This window comes from Chelonia mydas, chromosome 1 (assembly GCF_015237465.2).
Source record: "Chelonia mydas isolate rCheMyd1 chromosome 1, rCheMyd1.pri.v2, whole genome shotgun sequence".
Lineage (NCBI taxonomy): Eukaryota > Metazoa > Chordata > Testudines > Cheloniidae > Chelonia > Chelonia mydas.
Genome location: NC_057849.1, coordinates 300975391 through 300992988, shown reverse-complemented (window position 1 = coordinate 300992988; position 17598 = coordinate 300975391). Strand labels below are relative to the sequence as shown.

Genomic DNA, 17598 nt, shown 5'->3' with positions numbered 1-17598 from the left:
TCCAGCAGCATGACAGGTCTTTGGTTAAGTACTAATTCAAAGAGTTGTTCATGGAATCACCTTCACCACTTCCTATAGCACATTTGTTTTCCTTGGATGTCTCCCATCTAGCTACTGACAGCCTGAACCTGTTTAGCTTACAAGATCACACACCCCATGGTGGTACAGGTTCAGGGACATGCACTTTAGGTATGTCCTCCTGGCCATTCGGGTGTCTCAAGCCCAAGAAGGTGGTACAATTTTCCATAATAAAGGGTCCAGGGAACATATGTTTGTGTCCTGCTAGACTTGTAATACTAAACTGGTTATTGTTCACGTAGTTTCAATGGTATTATTTTGCAGCACACTCATAGGCTCTCAAAGCACTTTACAAAGGCCTCAATGCTTTTGTGCTGTTCTAGCATATCATTCTCATTCAGCAGACAAGCTGAGAGAAGTCCTATCCCACAGGGCTCCCACTCCTGTGCTTTAAACACAAGACCTTTGATACAAAATTGGAATTAGTGGTATTTGAACAAAATTGTGTAAATTCATATTAAGCTCATGATCACTACAGAGTTTGAACAGACCTTTCCCTTCTGTATTCTACAGTGCATACAAAGACAACACCAACAAGTATTGTCTTCAGAACAGCGTGAAGCTTAATAGTTACCCAAAGACTATTTTTTGTCCTTGATGTTAACTCCCCCTACTGCAGTAAAGGCATATTTACATCAATTAAAAGAGTGGAATAAAAATTATGCAACTTAAGTTGAGCAAAGCTTTTTTTATTTGTGAGCATTAAGGTACATACATAGACGTGTAATTCTTAAAGAGCTGAATTTGAAATTTGCATGGTTCTTTACAAAGCCAACATCTCTCTCATTCATGTTTGGCACCTGTATTACACAGATTAAGACATTTCAGCATACAACTGTTACTTAGAAAATAAACAAATTTAAATTTCAGTCCCCCTCCCCTCAGAATCAGATCTCTCCCCAAAATAATCACAATATTTAAATCCATTTTGAGTTCTAGAGTAAGAGAAGTTAGTATACAACTGTAAAGTTTTTGTTCAAATACAAATACTGAAAGGGTCTTGTGAGAACTATCCATTTTGTTTCTGCTTCTGCTAAGAACTTACAACATATGCCACTAACTTTTAGATAAAAATTCAGATCACTTAAAATGTAAAGTCCTTCACCTTTCGTAGAATGCCAGATTCTCAGAATGAAATAGATGTGTCATTCTGTGCCATGCCCCTTGATAAACTGCACAAGTTTGGAAAAGGGCATTCATAAATACCGGAAAAGCCAGTTTAAAATTCTTTATTGGAGGAGGAGAAAGGATATGCCCAAAATCAGACTGGCCTAATCTTTTTGAACTAGCAGAATGAAGCCTCACTCATATATTCCAGCTTGACAAGTTTTCTTTAATTTTCATGTACACCTACTAAAAAGTTAAGTTGTTTTCAGGGAAAGTAAATTAAGCTTAAGTGACACATTGCATTCCACTTTTATTGAGTTCTATAAATCTGGGTGCATTTTTGTTTTAGACAAAATGTGTGGCTTTAGCAAAGTGCTTGATGAAAGCAGGAATGCTTTTAAAACTGTTAATTTACTGCCCTAACTGAAGTGAGAAACCTGTATGTATCATTCACAAAGACAGCCACACCCAGGAAATATGATCTGTTAGTTCTAAGCTTGTTTTCTATCCTGCAATTTTACAAGAGGAGGAAAGTCTTCTTGGTGAAGACAGCTGTTAAGGTATGTAGCTCACATCACATTTTTCTACATATCTGGGATATGAAAAAGTTAGCATTAAGTGCTCAAAAGCAATACCATAGAGAATAGAGAAATATGAAACTTTCACAAAGTATTACTTATAGTTAAAGAAAGCAAGTTACAGAGCAAGTTTCTTGGTTATTCATTCAGAGTCTTTGGGAATAGGCCAATTTTTAAATGCCCAGATATTGCATTTTACAGTAGAAATGCAATGACTTTGAAACATGGTGATACTTAGTTTCATGTACACATACCACTCTTAAGACATCATTTTTTTCTTACATTCTACTGAGCAGAAGACCATTCCTTCTATTGGCATGAATTTCTGGCCAATTAGACTCTTGCTACAACAGGAACACAGGAAGCACTCTGTTGTGGCATGCCAGTTGAAGTTGTTGTAGGTCACACGCTGAACTTCTGGATCAATAGCATTATGGCAGCCTTGGCAGACCTGATGAGTGAAAACAGCAATCAAATTATAAAACACATTCTCTCTCCAATTTGTGGAAAGGGTAGAACTCACGGAAGGCAATAGGAATTACTTGTGCATCCGTCATTCGCAGCTAAAGGGAATAAATACTGTAAGAACTCTTCTGGGCCAAAAGGAAGCTTTAAAGCCTAATTCAGCTATCAGATGGTTTCAAGTAGTCAGCGTACATATTAAAAAATAAGCAAATGAGCAGGCACTAGTGTTTAAAAATTAAAACAAAACAATAAATCAAAGAACCCATTGCGATAGAGCCTAACCTTAAAACATTTATATAGCGATGGTGACTTGAGGCGCCAACCAGGACAAGTCCTCATTGTGCTACATGTTTTTATACAGCACCATATTAAATGCCATGTCCAGGGTCAGTGTCATTTTTTTGGAACAGCTTGCCACTGACAACACAGCATTGACGGACCTGATGAATTGCATAGCCACCGTAGGGGAAGTTACCTCACACCATCACTGACCTCTGCAATTACTTGCATTTTTCACCCACTGATTTCTGTAACACAATTCAGTATGGTCAGTAGCTCCTGTTGTGACAGATATGGCAATTTCCTGAAGTATTCTGGACAAACCTTACTGAATTAAGTTTAAGTATCTTAGGAGTTCATTGTATTACAAATGCAAATGTGTTTGTATTATTGTGGAATTTTATGTAAGGTCTGTGGAGGGAGACCTGACTAATGTTAACTCTGGAAAGTGTTATGAGCTTCAGAGGACTGTCTGAAACAATGTATCCTCTCCAGTTATACAAGAACTCAGCCTTTGGAAACCCTGCCCTGAGGAGGGGGCCTTTGTCAGCTGATCACCTGTTACACGAGAACAAATCAGAATCCCAAACTGTATAAAGGACTTTTAGATTCATGAACATGCTTGGTCAGAGCAAAAAGGTGTTATGAACTTGTGACCACAGAACACCCCCTGTATGGGGTTTAAGGACGTTTCATCTGCCAGACCCCTTGTTGGGATTGGAATGAGCTTTGGTAAGCTTATTAGCATGTGTAGGTTCTTTCACCTTAAGAATAAAGGTGCTTGCTTAGAAAGGGCTGTGCAGTAACTTAACTGGGGGCAATTATGCTGTTTATAACCTCCGAGGAGAAGGCAAAGCAGGGCTGCCTAGGCAATCTGACCTGCTGGGGAACTCATACAATGAAGGCAGGACCCAGCAGCCTGGAAATACCCAGGTCAGTAGGGAGAGAGACATGTGTCTCGGCCCAAGAGAGGTGACGGCTGGGGAGCTGGAAACCTGAGAGCAGATGCCCTTGATGGACCACAGAGGAGGAATATGGTTGCAGTTGCCCTCAACTGTCACACTTGCGAGCAACCTAATATTTGTCTTACTACCACACCCCTCTTCCCTACTGGGATTATGGCACTAAGTTTCTTGCGCAATTCCACACCTCCTCATCCCTCTGGTGGCATTGTGCAGCCTTTAAAGTAATAGGAACTGCAAAGACTACTTTGGAGTAGATTAATTTGCTTTTCACCATAATACACTATAACTCTTTGGCCTGTATCACAAACCAGTCCTGAAATCCTTATTCTGGTAAGACTCCCATTATAACCACGTATTATGGTAACATTTCCAAAAGATAAGGTCCAGGTTTGGATGGTCAGTTACGGTCTTAAAGCCACACCATGACTAACAGGTTTTCAGAATTTAAAGGGATATTTTATTTTCATTGTATACACTGGATTTAAAATGCCCATTAAAAATATTCTCTCAAAATATTTTAGTTGTATTCTTAAATGAGCATTTTCACTCCAGTACGCACAATGAAGATGTGTGTTTTTAAAATTCTATTACACACATACTCACACTCTCACCATATGGAATCCTCAAGTGGAATGTCTGTCTTAACTATTGTTATTGGACATACAACAGTCCATAGAATAAGATTCCCTGTGATGCTAATTCTAAATATCTGGATCTATGTAACATTGCAAAATATAAGACAGAAGCAGGCTGAAATAAAAACTTTGCTAATTTGGCCAGCCCAAAAAAAGAGGAGAGAGAGAGAGAGAGAGTCAGGTCAACATTTGACAAATCAACGTGCACAAACTAGCTGGAAAAGGCAAAAGTTTCTGGGTAGATAATTTAAATGTTGAAGTTAAAAAAAATGGTAGCAAAACTCTTGAGTAACTAACATACACAAGCTCAGGCCCCCACCCCTACTTTTTTGATTAGGCCCTCTAGTGCTAGGTTTTTTTAACATCACAAAACTACTCCAACATTATCCACCCTCTAATCTGTTTTAAACCACTTTCGGGTGGATGAAATCTGAGGCGTGGATTGAATCTGCAGATTCATGAAGATCTTAGGGTATGTCTACACTGCTTTTTAAAACCCACAGCAGCGACTCTCAGAGCCCGGGTTTACAGACTTGGGCTTGTGCTATGGCACTAATGACAACTGTTTAGATCTTCAGGCTCGGGCTGGAGCTCGGACTCCGATACCCACCCTCCTCCCTCGGCTTCAGAGCCAGAGAGTGTCCACACAGCTGTTTTTAGCATGTAGCAGAAGCTGTTGTGGGTTTTAAAAATGTAGTGTAGACACACCCTTTAGGGGCCTGTATGCAGGGAGTTGTACAGTTGCAGTTGAGGCGACAGTCTGACCAAGGAGATTCAAGCTCAAAAGTCTTCTTTGAAGAGCTTGCTTCAGTTTACGGTTATATTGTGCCCTGTGCCCAGACCTGGCCTGCAGGCATTGCTGTTGTTGCAAAGTTAGTTAAGACTATTCAAGGACCAAAATGCTGAATGTTGTTGGCACCGTTCCAAAGGAAGAACAGCACTCTGATTTTATATTTCCTTTCCCAAGTGATGCAACAGCTATGGATGCACCACCAGAGGAAGCCGGACTCTTATCAGTCAAAGTGTTTTGTAGTTTATTTCTACGATATATTGTTTCCAAGAATCTTAGTGATTTACAGTCAGCCATTCATGAACTGAGCCTCACACCACCACACCATAATGGCTGTGCTTTAGCTATTAAACTATGCATTCTCCTCAGACTTAACCGTTAAGTAACCAAGCCTGAAGTACAGGCCTTTTGGAGTTATGCAACATTCAATTAAAACAATGTTATGAAAATGGAAAGACATGTTTCAGGTCAGTTCATTTAAGCTACAAGGACAATGGTCAGACTGAGAAGAAGAAGGACATGCTCTTTCCAACAGTGTGTTTTGAAGGAAGCATCTCAAATAGCAGGAGAAACACCACAAATTAAAAAATCTGAACTGAGAAGTACTGGGATTATATTATACAAACTTCTGAAGTAGCACACACGTCACATCCATAAAAATCGTTTCCCAGAGCTGTAACTGCCATTGTGTTCTTACTTTTACATACAGTAGAACCTCAGAGTTATGAACTGACCTGTCAGTCAACCACACATCTCGTTTGGAACCGGAAGTACACAATCAGGCAGCAGCAGACAGAGACACAGACACAAAAGGGTGGGGAAGGGGGGAATACAGTGCAGTACTGTGTTAAATGTAATCTGCTAACAAAATTAAAGGGAAAGTTTAAAAAAAGATTTGACAAGGTAAGGAAACTGTGCTTGTTTCATTTAAATTAAGATGGTTAAAAGCAGCATTTTTCTTCGGCATAGTAAAGTTTCAAAGCTGTATTAAGTCAATGTTCAGTTGTAAACTTTTGAAAGAAGAACTATAACGTTTTGTTCAGAGTTACAAACATTTCAGTTATGAACAACCTCCATTCCCAAGGTGTTTGTAACTCTGAGGTTCTGCTGTAGTACTATACACACACACATGATCGTATTATGCCTAGACACTGTATTCAAGGAGCTGAAAGTAAATCCTTAAACTCCAAGGCAATTTAGAAACGATGTAGAAAAGAGATTTTAAATTCTTGGTACTATATAGAGAAATCTTGTAACTTTTTTTGCCCATACATAAATTTAGGGGCTGTTCTTGCCCTCAACAGAAACTGTCATTCACTTCAGTGATTGCAGGACTAGGTCTATAGCAGAGGCAAAAGTAGGCCGATACGGGCCGGTAAGGAGTGTCCACTGGTACCGGCCCGTACACAGCCGATGTTTAAGCGCTGTGTCGCTGCCCCCCGCCCCCAGAGCCGCCAAAGGGGTTGGGGGGCAAAAGGAGCATCTGCCCCAGGGCCTGGTGATTTAAAAGGGCCTGGGGCTCCTGGCCACTGCTACCGTGGCAGCAGCCAGAGCCCTGGGCCCTTTAAAATCGCCACTGGAGCCCCAGGCGGCGTAGGCCGGGCAGCACGGAAGGGCTGGCTGGGGGAGGCTGACCCCCCAGTCCCGCCCCTTCCGCCCAAGGCCGGGCCCCCATACTGGTAAGTAATTTATCTTACTTTCACCCCTGGAAAAAAAAGCCAAGAAGAAAACATGGATGAAGAGCATTATTAATGCTTATAGCTTTTCCTGTGTGGATTTCATCAATCAATCATCAACATACCTACAAGAGATGTTCTAGTCATTTAATAGATGGGTACACAGAGGTTAACTAACATGCAACATTACAGTTACTGACAGAATTAGAAAGTGGGAGTCAAAATCCCAACCCCAACTCTCTTGTTCTTCCCACCAGACCACACTCACTTCCTACTTTATGATAATCTGCACTATTACTTTGTGAGTAATTAGTAATACTTGAAATGTAGTGGTGACATCTGAGATAAAACAAACCACTGATGGCGTGGTGATGAAAACTGACAGTGTGAAAATGGTGGTAGTCGTGGTTTATGTTAGCAAAATGACTTAATGTCTCCTATATCTTAAAACCATCCTGCTAGCCTGGTAAGTTACACAAGTTGTCATTATTGTATACAGTGTTGTTGTAGCTGTGTTGGTCCTAGGATATTAGAGAGACAAGGTGGGGAGGTAATATGTTTTACTGGACCAACTTCTGTTGGTGAGAGAGACACAAGCTTCTGAGCTTACAAAGAGCTCTTCTTCAGATCTGGGAAATGTACTCAGAGTGTCAAAGTTAAATACATTTCCCAGACCTGAAGAAGAGCTCTTTGTAAGCTTGAAAGCTTTTGTCTCTCACTGAAAGAAACTGGTCCAGTAAAAGATATTACCTCACCCACAAAATCATCATTAACTCATTTTCATATCTTTCAGTTTCTAGGAAGTCTTAGTTCAAGTTTACATACTAAATGCTCTGTAAGTTGTCTAGTTGGTTAACAGATTGCATTCTTTTAAACTGCTTCTATATATACACACATGAATTAGAAAATTATTTCGGTATCAAGTGAAAGTAGAAGACAACTGAGGGACTTTGACCCAAATTGAAACAATTCATACCTTAGATAGTATGGATGAGAATGTGATTGTATACTGCACCATCAAAAGTTGTCACTCTCATTTCTACAAATCAAGATAACTTCAAGTATCTTACCACAGCATGGTTCTTCACGTAGCATGGTTTGCAGACAGGCTTGTCATTTACCATGACATAGATTTCCCCAGCCAAGACGCAGTCACAATCAAAGCAGCAAAAGTGTTTCAGGTGCCAGTTTTGACCCTCTGCCTGGGTATATTCATTGCTGAATATCAGCTATGGGGGAAAAAGCACAACACAAATGTATGATTTGAACAGTATTTCTGTCTAGGAAATTTTATACCACTAACAAGGCATGTTGCCAGGTTTTCAAAAATTGGACATTTGATTGCACTGTTTCTGAATCCAGATTGTTCATGTACATTTAAAGTTACATTTGCTTGGCTTTGTTTCAGATACCCTCTAATGACTGTTAATGCAGTAGATTCCAATGGCATTAATATGTCTGCTCTCTGCATTTTGCATTAAGATATTTGTGTAATTTAGCAAGGCACTCCACCTAGCGTCCTTAGCAAGAAAGACAAACAAGACCAAGCTAACTGCATTATATTCCACATAAGTCAGCTCTCATTTAATTGATGATTAAAATGTATCACTCATCCCTTTGTATAGGACTGTTTTGTTAATATTCAATTACTTTCAGAAGGAAAGACTGGTTCGCAGTAAAACACCTATATTCTAAATATGTACATGGGGGGGGCTGGGGGCTTTGCCTACCTCATCACATCCAGCACATCGGGGTTTCTCACTGTCACAGTAGTGTCTTCCACAATATAGGTTTCCATTCTTCCAGAAGTAGATCATGTCCACCAGAAGTTCATTACAGGTGCAGCAGACAAAGCAAGCGGGGTGCCACAGTTTGTCATATCCAGCACGCTCAGCATAAACAGCTGGATCACCTTCTTTCATGTTTAATTTGCAGCGGTAGCAGGACTACAATGAAGCCATCCAAATTAAGTCAAGTTAGATATAAAATGAGGATATATAAAATATCTATAAAAAAATTCCACAATTTGTATTTCAGTAAATCCTAACTTCCTAGCTTAAAATTAAGGAGGTGGAGTTACTCCCAAGGTCAACGTTAGTAAGTTTTATCCCAGATCAAATAATAGGTTTAATTAAGCAATAATACAAGAAGATCAGTGCTGTGCCAGCATAGCACCAATGCTGATTAACTGGATGGTGGTTTTTGCAATGTGTATATTTATCCACTGGAACTGAACTGAGACCACCGGAAAATTTCACATGGTTCATGGAACAGTATGAAAGTAAATTAGTACATGTTACTACAGGAGTTCTATGGGCTGTATCATATAGGAGGTTAGACTAAATGATCACAGTGGTCCTTTCTGGCCTTGAAATCTATGAATCTGTGCAGAGTCAAGAACAGCACCCAAGAGGTGAGTGACCATTATCCTATTAGCTAATCTAGTATTCTGTGGACCAACTCTTCATGAGAATGAGGAATAACTAGTGAAACCAATAGTTGCTGGAGTAAAATTGGATCACATGAAATAAGAATAAGGTCATATACTTTTAAGTATTGAAAAGATTATAAAATAGTGGCTGTATCTGCCAAACACAGAAGGCACATATTGTTCCTATTTCAAAAATCTTTGTGTTAAGCCTACACTCCTCTGCTGCTGAGCCACTCATGGCTGTTGTCCAATTATCTATCTTTGGGCAGGCGGAAGGAAAAGAAAAGTATAAACACAATCATACTACAGATAGGTTCCAAGAAGTCTAGGCATATTGTTTTACTAATATTTATATTCTATACTGAAGTGGTTTTGTCCGCCAGTTGGAGTGTAGAGATGGTGTATGCTATACAGTTTATCACTTACGCACTTCCTGCACGAATTGGTTTTGTTTCATTGTGTGCCTCTTTTCCTCTCTCTAATAGCTATACTGTGAATATGAAACTCTCCACTGACTAGCTACTGTGATCCCTCTATTCTGATTGGCTCCTTTCATTCCCCCCTCCCCCCCAACTGAAGTCAATAAAATATTCTATTCTGCTTTTCGCTCCTTTCAAATAAAATATTTCCAGGAAGTGTACATAAAAGGGAGAGTCCAAATAACCTAAATAAATAAATAAAAAAGGGGGTAAGTACTAGAAGTAATAAATATTCTTTTGGCGAATATCTTTACGTCAGGCCTGCTTCTGTTCCCATAGGAAAACTTCCCACTGGCTCCAGTTAGTTTCAATGTGAGCCAGAGTAGGATCTCCATGTACTCTATCTCCCCTGCAACCCACTAGCCTTGTGGGAAAAAGAGGGGTATTATTCACACAAGATTTTTTTCCCCTCCACCAGATAGATAAAGTTTGACTCACTGAACCCTGACTATCCAATCTCCCTGCTCTACAAGGCTTCTTATTTAGAGCAAAAGAAAAAGTTCATTTTAATGAATATGTATTTGAGTGTGCCCTGATACCTTGATAAAACCAATTTTTTACCTGCATTGGGAGAGTCCCAACCACCCCCTTTTAAATTCAGTTTGGAAACACACAAATATATATGGGTCACAATGTCCCTATTTGCCCCCTTCTTACCTGGGCAAATCATGCTACACTGAGGTGCTTTAGGTTACACACTCCTAGGAGATTTAAATGGGAGAGAACTGGCAACAGGGCATTTTCTGTAAATGCTCCTCCACAGGGGGTTCTGAGCTATGTTTCCCTTGATCCAGTGTAATCCAGAGCAGTTTATCATCACACTTTGCACAAGCAAGTGGGTGCTTCTAAGAAAATATTGGTTTATTTCGTAACAGGAAAGATATTGATGCTGCAGTATCACAAGAAGAAGGTTCTGACTGCATGACACATCTTGTTGTATTATAGCTTAATTTCACCATGGCCTGTTAATAGGGGATTTGCTACACATGGGCACGCTATTTTAACATGTGGTAGTAGCAGCTCTTATTGCAATGGGAGTCTTGTTATTTATTTCAAAAAGTAGTTTCCAATATTTAGTTTGCTGCAGCAGTTGAATAAGAATTGCAGAGATGGTCAGATAGAGTTCCTTAACTGCATCAGTCCACACTTAGTTTAAAAGCTTTGAATATACTAGACAAAATGCTACAGAATCTAGCCCTATGTTAGGAATAACTCCTATGATACACTTACAGGGAATGAACTCTAAAGTTAGATTCCTCCGCCACACAGCCCCATACAATCCATGCATTATTCCATGTTTCTTTTCTGAGATATTCCAAAGTTACTAAAAACACTCATTCAGTTGTAGCAGTTCCTTGTAAATAGCTCATGTGAATAATATGAATTCCAGTAATTTCACTATCTGCTCTTTGAACCCCAATAGCAAGGCTAGAAGGGGCAATCAGTAAGAAGTCCTAAATTCTGCTAACAAGTCACCTGTGGTTCAGTCTAACCCCCAGTTAAACTGCATTGCTTATACACAGGTATCCAAGATATACACAGCTAGAGTTTGCAATCTCTAATCCTAACAAAGCAAGTATGGTTAAAACATACTTGTATAAGAATATAAAGGAACACAAGAGGTAGTACTTATTTGCTTCATTTTTGTGGGACTGTCAACTAAGATCTTATTCAGATCCTTCTTGAGACAATAAAAATTTACTCCAATACTGGGAATTAATGGCTTCCCTTCAACACTGCATAGAACTGAAGACCATACTAGAGAAAGAAAATGTAGTTCTCAACATGAAAATCTGACTAGTCAAAATATCAATCAATTACACCGTCTGGTGAGGAAACTTACTTTATTAGGAATATATAATCTTTTGCTCTTCTTTAGTTTTAGGTAAAAATCAGCAAGTTAAGTTACCTCAGAAAATCTTCCCTTCCCAGCAAGAGGAGAGAGAGAGAGAGAGAGAGAGAGCGCGCGCGCGCGAACAGACTACTAAGAGCATTCCTTCCCCTTAGGGGATTAGTTTATAGCATAAAGAAAGAACACTATTCTCATCCATGATCACTTCATTAAGAACCACACTGTTATATTACTTATGAGAATAAGGTAGGATAGTCTACATAGTTAGGAAGCTTAGAGGTATTTGCTATATACTTTTTTTTTTTTTTAATACTGCCAAGAGTCATGTATTTCAATTAAAGGATATTTCAAATACATTCAATGTACAAGCTCAGTAGGTTAAAATAGTAGTTTGCATGGTATCTGACAGCAGTCTACTTGTAGCCTTTGATATTGCCTGCTGCTATCTTTATACTTACATACTGGGATCCTTTTTGACCTGACGACTTGTCCTCCATTGCTCCTACAGGTGCTGAGGTGCTTCTGTCACCATTAGCATTATTCTTGTCAGTAGCTTTAGCTTCCACTTCACTAGGGAACTTGACATCACCCACACCAAGTGCCTCATTCTTGTATTTCTTCACAAACTGTTCCATCTGCTTCACCTCATTAGGAGATAACTCATGGCATTTCGAAGGATCCTGATCATGAGCAGGCAGCTGCTTAGCCAACTGTTTCTTCCTGTACTGAGCACCTTCTGAGCCAGCCACAGGCTGTTTCTCCTTTGGAAGCATCTGCATATACTGTCTAGCCTAAACCAGAAGAATTAGATATCAGATGCCAATTATGGAATCTAGCTTTTTAAACAAGTGGCTAAAACCAACAACAGTTGAATTAATCACTAGCAAAATCTTCTATATAAACATTAAGCTCCCAAATTTCAGTAGATCAAGATGAATGCAGTAGATTAACTGACTTCTGCCCAACATGAAAAACATGCTTGATTCCAAGCCTATAACTATGTTAAAAAAATAGTATTTACTCCTGTAAATAATATCCAACAATGCTTAATATTTATACAGCACTCTACATACATGTTGACAATGTTTTCAAAGTAGTTAAGTATTTTACAGATGGAGAAACTGAACCAAAAAGCATTGGGCAGCTTGCCCAGGACACAGAACCAGTTACAAATAATTGTGACAAAGAGGAAGATAGTTTCAGGAAAGCAAGTATAAAACTAAAAATACAAATCGATAAATGAATGTTAAGTACTGAAGGGTTTAGCATATGTAATTTTAAGAAAGTCACTGAAAAAAAGATACCGCATCCTATCATAGTTAGGAGCAGGCCACAAAGGGAGCATCTCCAGCTATGGATCACATTGCACTCCAGTACATAAAGTCAACAATTCAAGTTAAAAAGTAAAATAAAAATCCCCAGAAGGCTATCCAAGTGTTTCATCTGGTTGAGCTGCTAACAAACTAAAAGGAGCTTTTCTTTTAGAGGTCAACACTGAGCTCGTTCTTACCATATACAGTAACAGAAACGTGCAGCATTGAGTGTTTCCCTTTACTTTAAACAATGACATAAATTGTATTTTTTTTTTTAAAACAGTACATCCCATTTCTTTCAGTCCTTCTAGAAAAGACAGATTTGGGCATTTATAAATTCTCTTAAGTGCCATTACTAAAGGCATATGCCTAATGCAATGTTTAATTGTAACTATTAGATAAGAACATGGCCTCTTCCCCACCACTTCCAAAGTAAAAGCCTCAGACAGACAGACAGCATGCAGTAAACTATAACATACTGAAATCCATATGAAGACATCGGGGCCACAGGCTGAATACCAGCACACTTATTTGAGAGGTGGAGGGGGAAAAGAGGAGGAGAGAATCAGGTTTTGAAGCAACTGGTAATTTTAAAAGCTATGAAACAAGGATCAGAAATACAATCAAATCAAAAACAAGGACTTGATCCTATACAAGATCCACAAAAGCTGACCCTTATTGTGGATTCCCTCTGCCTCCCCTTCAACCACCAAAATAGAAAAAAGAAAAAAAAAACCCAAAGCCCCACACCCCAGTTAAATGTTATCACTAAGCAGAAAGTAAGTCCTGCATTTCTTACCAGTGTCTGATTCTGAACAGGAGGAGCCCATTCATATGTCACAGTATTGATGGATATATTCTTCTTGGCAGACACTGGATTAGTCAGTATCATTACGTTGCGTTTATACATGGGAATTCCATCAGTTTTCAGCTTTGCAATAAGGGTTGTGTATTTTGTGTCTTCAAAGAGCTTCCCCACTTTACGATCTTCCTCGTTGCTTGTGAGGACATCATGTTCTTCCTGGCCGCATTTGCAGTTTCGACATATTTTTCTATAATTTTGGAGGAATATAGGCAGTTAGCACCCTAACTGCAGGCTGCATCTCACATTAGTTACATGCATCAAAGTGAACCACTAAGAAAGCAGATCTGCTGCCTTCCAAAAATGTAGATCTACCCCTATAATAATTCAGTGTTTTTAAAAAAGGAATAGAGCAGAAACTAGGTGACCCTTCTGAAATTAAAGAGGTTTTCCATCATTCCTGTAGTAATCTTCTTTGCCCTTAAAAGACCCTATCTTTATAAACCTCAAGTGGTAATTTCTTTACCAGTTTCGACACTTCCCTTTTATTGCACATGCCCACAGTGGTTTAAAACAAGGTCAGATATTGCAATATTCACTCAAGAGGACAAATGCAAATCTATATCTGAAGTGGCTACCACAAGAACAGAACATAAGAATCGACATACTGGATTAGACCAATGGTCCATCTAGCCCAGCATCCTGTCTTCTGACCGTGGCCAGTGCCAGATGCTTCAGAGGGAACGACCGAAACGGGGCAATTTATTGAGTGATCCCTCCCCTGTCATCCAGTCACAGCTTCTGGCAGTCAGAGGTTTAGGGACACCCAGTGGGAGCTGCGATCGGCCGAACCTGCGGCTCCCACTGGGCGTCTCTAAACAAACCAGTCCGGCCCTCCAGGGGGCTTACCCTGGCAGGCTGCGTGCCAAAGGTTGCCAATCCCTGCCATATAGGATTTTTGAAGACTATCCACCTTCAAGATCCCCATCATTTTCTACAGTTTCAGAGTTATCTGCCAATGATAGTGTTTCAGTCACATCATGTATGTCACATAGCACAGTATATCACCTGTAGCAAAAAGAAAAAGAAAAATCTTCATCATCCAGAAACAACCATAGATAAATTTGTGATAAGAACCAGCAGATTACAGAAAGAGGTAATTGATGAAAAAATTGCCTGTTTTGTTTATGCAACAAACTCTTTCTGTATGATTGAGAACCCACACTTCATTAACATGATTCAGTCATTAAGACCAGGATACAGTCCACCCAACAGAGCAGATGTTGCAGGCAAATTGCTGGATAAAGTGTATGAAAGAGAAATTGAGCAGTGTGCAAAAGGCCTGGAGGGTGAAATTGTTAACCTGAGTCTTGATGGGTGGAGCAATGTCTACAATGATCCTGTTGTGTGTGCTGGTGTGACAACAGAAGAAGGGAATGTCTTTCTTACAGAAACAATTGATACATCAGGAAATGCACACACAGCAGAATACTTATAAGAAGTAGCAGTAAAAACTATAACAAACTGAAAAAAATTTCAAATGTCTAGTACGCAGCTTGGTCACAGACAAAGCTGCAAATGTATCCAAGATGAGAAGAAATTTAGAAGAGAGTCCCAAGCTAACAACATGTGATTGCAGTGCTCATTTGCTGTACTTCCTAGCCAAAGACCTCAGTGTTTCAGAAATACAGTAACTCCTCACTTCACATTGTAGTTATCTTCCTGAAAATGCTACTTTAAGCGAAACGATGTTAAGCAAATCCAATCTCCCCATAAGAATTAATGTAAATATGTGTGGGGGGTTAGGTTCCAGGGAAATTTTTTTTGCCAGACAAAAGACTGTGTGTGTGTGTGTGTGTGTGTGTGTGTGTGTCTCTCGCATTGCCCCTTTAAGTACACTGACCCCACTCTAAGTACACTGCCTTTTTAAGTAGATCAGCAAGTTGAGACAACAGCTGCTGCTAGCAAGCTCCTTCTGTCCTGAGCCCTTCGTGTCCCGTCCCCCCTGCGCTGTGGAGATGGGGGTACAGGAGTGGGGGGCAGGAGCAGGGAGAGGAGGACACCCTGACATTAGCATCCCTCTTCCCCGTCCCGCCCTGCACAGCAAGCAGGAAGCTCCCAGGAGCAGCTCCAAGGCAGAGGGCAGGAGCAGCACAGGGCAGTGGGGGGAGGGACAGCTGACCTGCCAGGCAGTGGATATCCTGCTGAGTGGCTGCTGAACAGGGAACTTAGGGGAGCGGGGAGCTGATAGCTAGCTAGGAACCAGGGTGGATTGGCAGCCCCCTATCAGCTAGCTCCAACAGGCTGCTCTCTCTGCAAGCAGTGGACAAAGCAGGGGGCTGCCAAACAACGTTATAAAGGGAGCATTGTGCAACTTTAAACGAGCATGTTCTCTGACTGATCGGCACCATAACAACAAAACAACGTTAACCGGGATGACTAAGTGAGGAGTTTCTGTAAAGGCGAATGTTATTGAAATTGCAAAATACTTCCGTAACAACCACTTTGCAGCAGCTGCTCTGAAAAAGGTGGGAGGAACCAAGCTAATGCTCCCACAAGATGTGTGATGGAACTCACGACTGGACTGTTTTGAGCACTATACCAAGAACTGGCCTAATCTGATGATAGTCTGAACAAAATCGTGAAAAAATAGATGGCACTGTCACAGCCAAAGTTCTCAACATTGGGCTTAAGAGAAATGTTGAGCACATGCTGAATACCCTGAAGCCTATTTCTGTAGCCTTGAACAAAATGCAGGGAAACAGCTGTTTTATTGCTGATGCTGTTGAAATTGGGAAGGAACTGAGTGAGAGCTTAAAAAGAGAAATATGCGATGACAGAGTTTAAATTACAAGCATTAAAAAAACCAAATGGAACAAGCACTATCTCCAGCTCATTTCTTGCAAATATTCTCAATACTCGGTTCCAGGGTCAAACCTTAACTGCTGAAGAAGAGGAGTTGGCTCTGACACGGATATCCATCAATCATCCCTCCATAATGCCAACTATAATAAACTTCAGAGCTAAGGGTGAACCACTCAAGAAATATACGTTTGCTGATGTTTTAAAGAAAGTCACACCAGTGAACTAGTGGAAGTCACATAAGCACTTGGATTCAGAGACTGTTGAAGTGATAATCTCACTTTTAATAGCAGTAGCTTCTTCTGCTGGTGTAGAAAGAATATTTTCTTCCTTTCGAATAATTCATTCCAAATTGAGAAATCATTTGGGACCTGAAAAAAGCAGGAAAGCTTGTTTTTCTTTTTCAGATTATGAACAAAACAGGAAACTGAAGGTGAAGACGACCGAGTTAGCTGTAGAAGCCAATATTTTAAGTTTCTCATGTTGACCTGGCCGACAGTTGATTTAATTTTTATTTTTCTAAAAAAAAAAAAAAAAAAATTTAAACTATTTTAAAACAATTTTAACGAAAAGAAACCTGATTTTAAAAATCTTGAATGTTTAACTAAAGTCAAATGCTTGTTTTGTTAAAATATTATGTTTGCTGTTGAAGAAGAAAAAAAATCCAGAATATACAACGTTGTTGTTTTAGTTAAATAAAACAATTTAAACGTCCGTCTGGTGATATTCTCCTCCTAATACAGCATGGCAAGAAAATCTTCCAAATATTAATGATTAACCTGTTGAATTGGAGATAGTTGGATATAGTTCACCTCCCAATGACTTCATAAATATCTACTTCAATTACCTTTGGTAAATGAAATAACCAAAACAGTTCATTTTCTGATTTAGCTGTAAAACTAATCTGAAAAGTTTTCAAAATAGATCACTTTAAAAACGTATAGTGTGTACCTTCTAAAAATGAAACCTATATCTCTGAGTTGTGAAGAATATGTACTAAGGTTATAACAACCAACAAGAACGCATTTATGTAGAAATCCATGATTAAATCGAATCTTCATGACTAGTGATTTAAATCATGATTTAAAAATCAAAATTTAAATCAAATGCACCCTGTTGCAGAGCCACTGGCCATTATTTTTGAAAACTTGTGGTGATCAGGGGAGGTCCTGGATGACTGGAAAAAGGCAAATATAACACCCATCTTTAAAAAAGGGAAGAAGGAGAATCTGGGGAACTACAGACTCACCTCAGTCCCTGGAAAAATCATGGAGCAGGTCCTCAAG

General features: G+C 39.6%; 1 protein-coding gene across 1 annotated transcript in view; it reads right to left on the bottom strand.

Annotated features, from left to right (window-relative positions):
- Positions 1 to 751: 751 nt before the first annotated feature.
- TES (testin LIM domain protein) overlaps positions 752 to 17598 on the bottom strand; it is a 43598-nt gene continuing 26751 nt past the window's right edge. Inside the window, exons 3-7 of the mRNA XM_007070530.4 lie at positions 13448 to 13700; positions 11794 to 12126; positions 8304 to 8519; positions 7644 to 7802; positions 752 to 2214 (exon numbers count right to left, since the gene is read on the bottom strand). Of these exons, the coding sequence (XP_007070592.1) occupies positions 2023 to 2214; positions 7644 to 7802; positions 8304 to 8519; positions 11794 to 12126; positions 13448 to 13700 (1153 nt within the window). The 3' untranslated portion in view covers positions 752 to 2022. The remainder of the gene's footprint in view (positions 2215 to 7643; positions 7803 to 8303; positions 8520 to 11793; positions 12127 to 13447; positions 13701 to 17598) is intronic.